Raw genomic sequence first — 6034 nt, 5'->3', positions numbered from 1 at the left:
TCTCACCTGTTTTGGTCATGTTGTCAGAAGGGACCATTCCCTGGAGAAGGATGTCATGCTTGGTAGGGTGGAGGGTCGACAAAAGAGGGGGAGGCCTTCAACGAGATGGATTGATACGGTGCCTGGGATGATGAGCTCAAGTATAGCAGGGATTGTGGGGCTGGCGCGGGATTGGGCAGTGTTTCGTTCTGCTGTGCATGGGGTCGCTATGAGTCAGAAACAACTCGATGAGACTTTACAACAACAAAAGTATGGTTTAAACTTTAGAACTTTGAATTAGGTGATTCTGTGGATCCCTTTTACTCTAAAGTTCTGTAGGTAGGTCGTCGGGGAGGCATGTAACCTCTTCTAACTTTACAAGGCAGGAGGAGGATCAAGATCAACAAGCTAAGGCTGATTCCTCTGAGTCATTTGTATGAGGCAGAGGTCAGGCATTCCTCCACCCTCCAACCTTTCTACCAGTTCTGACACCAGCTGTCCATCCCATGGTATCCTCTACTTCTCTACTGGGTTCGGTAATTCATTGCAGTGGCCACACAGAACTCATAGACAATATTCACAATTACGGGGTTTATTAGGGACGTAACAGATTACAATTCAGGATCAGAAATGATCCAGGATACATTTCTTCAGTCAAGCTTCTTCTCAGCCAAGCCACAGGCAGGCCTCTCTCTGATCCTCAACCTGTCAGTCCCATAACCTTTTGGCCTCTGCCCTGCTTGAACAAATGTTACAGAGCTCTTTTAGGTCTGCTGATAAGTGCTCAGAAGCCTTGGCCCAAAAATGTTCAGCTCTAGCTCTGTGGGTCAGGAAACCCAGTTCCTTCAAGTGTCCGGAGGCACCCCACTCCACCAGTAAGCCTCCTGGCTGAAGGCACTCAGCTTTCTTGCTGTGTGGGCCAGGAAATCTACCACTCTGTCTTGTGCTGGTCTCTTTGTTCTGCTGCTGCTATTTCTCTGCTGCTGTTTCTTGCCATCTCTGGTGTCACAGCTCTCTGTCTCACCGATCAAGAAGGTTCAGTGCAGGGATCTCAGGGCTAAAGGATGCATTCCACTTCTGGCTCTTCTTTCTTGATGGTAATGAGATCCTTCTGCACCCCTGCCCGGCCCCCCACCCTTGCCTCTGGGGTGGTTCATTTTAAGCCTGGTGGGATAACAAAACTGACCAGTCCCCTTATTAGGGTTCCATACACCTGTTTCCATGGTCCCACCCCACAAGGGTGCCATGCCTCTATTTACATTATTAGCAGGCTATCCATCCCCCTTGGTGGGCCACAAGCACTTCATATTTGCATAGTCTTAACCTGTCATTTGGTAGGAGTTAGAGAGACTCTGGTTAGAAGGGCCATGTTAAGTAATTCACAGCACCACAGGTTCTAAGACTTCAACTGGTGGGGGAGGGGAGGCAGATAAGGAGAGAGCCATGGGTTTGAAATAGAAGAGGTCACTGCTGCTTTTTTTTCTAAGTGGTAATGCAAGTTATGAGCAGCAGTAATACTAATATGCACTCCACTTCTGGCTCTTCTTTCTTCATGGTAGTGAGATTTCAGTTTATAATACTGTTCATAAGAAAGCAGCCTGTCAATTAAGAATTCATAACAACATGAAGTAACTCTTGTTGATGTGTTTTGTTTTTTCTGTTTTTTTCCTTGGATTCCCTAAGAATGACTCAAATCTTATATACTGACAGTTATGTAGCAGATATGAAAATAGAAAGTGGCAGTTTGGCTGGGAAAAATTGGAATGAAGTACCCCAATCTCCATTTTTTATTATTTTTCATTTCACGTCACTTAATTCAGAGCTGTCTGATCACCAGTGAGTTAATTCTTGCTGTCTGTCTTGTCTCTGGGAGATCTGGCGGCATAGTACCTAAGGCATTTGACTGCTAACGAGAGGGCTGGCAGTTCAAACCCATCAGCCACTCCTTGGAAGGAGGGTTGGGCAATCTACTTCTGTAGTGATACCGCCTTGGAAACCCAAGGAGGGGTCGCTATGAGTCGGATCCGACTGGATGGCAATGTGTTGCATTTGCTGTTGTGTTGTCTTGTCTCTGTCCTGAGAATTCTACCCAGTGCCTGACTTGTTTCATTTAGCCGTGAGCTTTCTTGTCCAGCACTGTGCCTAGCAACAAGTATGCAACCCATACAAAATTGGCTCTACATGTCTGCTAAAACAGCGATTGATACATACAAGGTGTTACAGAAAATTAAACCCCAGAACTCAGTTTGGCCACAATCAGCTCTGGGGAACTTTAGAGTATACCATTCAAAGTTGGATGTCTAAAAGCTGAAGGCAGAACCAAAAATGGAAATAAACACTCGGCTCAGAGGGGGGCAGAGGCTGCTGCTTTGAGGGGATGTAGGTGATGGGTTTAAACCACTGGAGGTCCTTAGACATCAGTTTACATGAACACATTTCAGGCTATTTAAGTCCCTTCTTCAATATCAAGTAATAGAGTCCATGTCTGAACTGTATCGCTATGTTTTTCTCCTCTCTGGCTCCAAGTTGTACCATAACAGAATGCTTATTTACTGTTGTACTTTTGTCATGCATTGAGAGTTGACAGAGGGAATAACCATATGTAGAGTATCTCTGTGTCCACAGTTAAAGTATTATTAATGAAAGATGATTACAGTGTTCAGTTTCCATCATAAAAAGGCTCTTGTGACAAATATTACTTAAAATTGTGACAAACACTAAGGAAAAAAAAATCTCTCTTCTGAAGAGATATGCTTCCTTTTCTATAACTTAAAAGAAAAGAAGGAAACAACAACTAGAAGAAGCCTCTCAGTTGTGAAATTGTATGCAGGACAGTGCCCATGACCCTGGGACAAACTCTTCTTGCTAAAGGCTCTAGCTGACACATAGTAGGATGTGAAAGGCTTGTCAATTACAATGTTAACTTTCCCTTCAGCAGATAAGTTTGTTAGAGGTCAGGTGTTTTGCTTATATAAGAGCAGTTTTTGTTATAATAATTGGAATTTCTCCCTTCTATTCTTGTAGGCATGGACAGTAACTTTAAAATCCACAGATTTATTATACATAAGTAAAAAACAGTTCTAGAAAAAAATATCCTCAGACCTATTCTAAGATTATCTCAGGATGTTCCACAAACAGCATTCCAGGGAATGTAAAATCTGGGATAAATTATTTTATTTCACTCCCCTTCTCTCTTCTTTTTCTAAACCACTTCATATAGGTGAAATCATATTTAAATGATGATATGACACATGACCATAGGAGGCAGCCTTGAAGGGGAAAATTTGTACCTAGAGGCACCTGATAAGTTAGCTACTAACAAGAAGCAATCCTGCCACTTACCTTTGCAGTTTGCTTTGAGGTTAGTGGTGGTTAGCCATTAGCCATGGATCTTTTTATAAATAACCGAGGCTTCTCCGTCTCCCAGGCATGTCCTCTCATATCCTAGTCTGTTTTTCCAGGAGCAAGGCAAAAGGAAATTTCAGACTTTAGTATTGTGACTATTCAGCCTTTCAAAACTTCTTTCCCACCTCATTTCTATACTCCTCTAGGCCTCCTTTCTTACCCAAAGTTCATAACCCTAACAAGGAAGTATATGAAAGCAACTTTGGGATCCTAGACATTTTTTGAAAACAGCTTTACTGAAGTATGATTTAGATAATATCAGATTTACCCATTATAATTATACAAGTCAATGATTTTTAGTAAATTTATAGAACTGTGCAACCATCACCATAATCCAGGTTTAGAATGTTTTTATCACCCTGAAAGTTCCTTGTACTCATTTACAGCCAGCCCCCATTCCCACCCACAATCTCATTCTACCACTGATCTCCTTCCTGCTCCATATTATAATTTTATCTTTGCTAGAAATTGCATACAAATGGAATCATATACTATATAGTTTTTTGTGCCTTATTTCTTTCACTTAACCTAATGCTTTTGAGATTCATCCAGGTTGTAGTGTGTATCAATAATTCATTCCCATTTACTGCTGAATAATATTCCACTGTATATATATGCCACATTTTATTTATCCATTCTCCCCCAGTTTTCAGCTATTATGAATAGTACATCTGTGAACATTCATGTATTAAGCCTTTAGACATGTGTTTTCATTTATCTTGGGTAGATACCTGGTAGTGAAATTGCGGGTCACATGATAAATCTATGTGTAACGTTTTAAGAAAGTGACAAAATTCAGAAATAAACCCTTACATTATGGTCAAATGATTTCTGACAAGGATGCCAAGCTACTCAGTGGAAAAAGAATAGTCTTTTCAACAATAGGTACTGGATGCCTGGATATATATGTGCAGAAGAATATTACTGGACCTCTACCTAACATCATACAAAAATGAATCATATACCTACCTATATGTAAGAGCTAAAACTATAAAATTCTAAGAAGAAAACATAAATCTTTGTGGCCTTGGACAATAAAAAGACAAATGACCCAATTAAAAACGGATAAAGGATTTGAATAGACATTTCTTCAAAGAAGGGTCTGTCTATACTTACACCAGTATACCTTACTCTATACCTTTATAATACATTTTGAAGTCAGAAAGAGTCAGTCTCCCTACTTTGTTCTGTTTTTTAAGATTTATTTTTGGCTATTTGGTTGTTCCTTACAGTTCATTTGAATTTGAATTCGAAAATTTAAGTAAATATTTTTAATCCTAATAACCTTATACTTTGCTGTCTACTTCTATCTTATAAATTTTTAAAAGTTTGTTTCAAAGGCACTAGCTAGGTATGATTGTGTTATATTGTAGTTTGCTATAATACTCTGAAAACTCTACTCTAGTGGGGAAAAACAGTGGTACCTTCTAACTTTTGTTTCACATTTCTATTTTAAGAGTCCCCAACTGAATTCCTTGAAGAGAAAATGGCCTACCAGGACTATATGAACAGTCAAAATTGGCCGGAAGATACAAACTTTTGTTACCAGCCAGAGCAGGTGGTGAATCTTGTCCAGACTGGTAAGTGTAGTCTTGCCTGTGACACTGAATGTGAAGTATGACTTAAAACATGAAAAAGTCCTGATAGCCACTCAGATAAAACTTTTTAGCTTATGTAGTGTGTAAAGCACAACCAAGGTATAATTATTTCCCCTGAACATTTGGATGACCCTTTTCTCCATTTATTCCTTCATCTCAGGTGGTAATGCCCTCTACTTCTTTCTCATTCAAAACTTTCTTTGACTATGGCCCCTAGCTGCCCTTCAGGTCTGGAATTGAACCCACGCCTGTGGCTTCCAGACAAACAAGACAGGCATATGAGGTGAAAATTTACACTAGGTAGATAGTGAGAGAACAATCATGGGAGAATAGAAGGGCTGTGTATGCACAGGGAGACACCTCAGAGGGCAGGAGTGCATGGAGGGAAGGACACACAGGGAAGAGGTAACTATGGAGAGGAAGTGGGAGGGGAGCTGTTCCATTGTGGTAAATTGTAGTCAATGTCATGAGGCTAAGTGTATGTGAACTGCTGTATGGAAGAATTTGCTCTGTAACTTTCACCCGAATCACAATAAAATTAAAAAAAAAAAAACAACTTCCTTTGAATAAATGATCTGAAACTGTATACATTGAAGACCTTAAAATCTTAGTTCTTCCAGAAGGAATTATTACAGAAATAATAACACTATAGATTGTATACTTTGTGCCAGGCACAGTGTTAGAGCCTTTATATGCATGTTGTCTGTGCTTCTTTCGTATCTCTACCAAATATATGTTATCCTCATTTGACGGAAAAGGAAACTAAGACTTGTACACGAGGCTATTTGAATTTGTATATGCCAGAACTAGAATTTGAATTTAGATATCCTTTTTATTCCAAATCTTGATTTTTTTTTTCCCCTGCTACCTATAAAGAAATGAAATATACTGGAATTTCAGGAATTAATAACCAAGTAGGGATCCTGATGGACGTACAAGGAGAAAAAAGATCAACTATATCACATTAAGAAAGAGGCATAGTTTCTTTTTTTTTTTTTTTCTTGCACTTCTGGAAGTTCTCTGTCAATATACTGCTGCAACCTTTTTTTTTT

At 39.7% G+C, this 6034-nt stretch overlaps 1 protein-coding gene across 1 annotated transcript in view; it reads left to right on the top strand.

Moving 5' to 3' along the window:
- MAP4 (microtubule associated protein 4) overlaps positions 1-6034 on the top strand; it is a 206039-nt gene that overhangs the window by 117884 nt on the left and 82121 nt on the right. The window contains exon 3 of the mRNA XM_042782424.1: positions 4842-4964. Within this exon, the coding sequence (XP_042638358.1) occupies positions 4842-4964 (123 nt within the window). The remainder of the gene's footprint in view (positions 1-4841; positions 4965-6034) is intronic.

This window comes from Orycteropus afer, unplaced genomic scaffold (genome assembly GCF_000298275.1).
Source record: "Orycteropus afer afer isolate SDZICR_OR568_19922 unplaced genomic scaffold, OryAfe1.0 scaffold00311, whole genome shotgun sequence".
Lineage (NCBI taxonomy): Eukaryota > Metazoa > Chordata > Mammalia > Tubulidentata > Orycteropodidae > Orycteropus > Orycteropus afer.
This window is presented reverse-complemented; position numbering and strand designations above follow the sequence as displayed.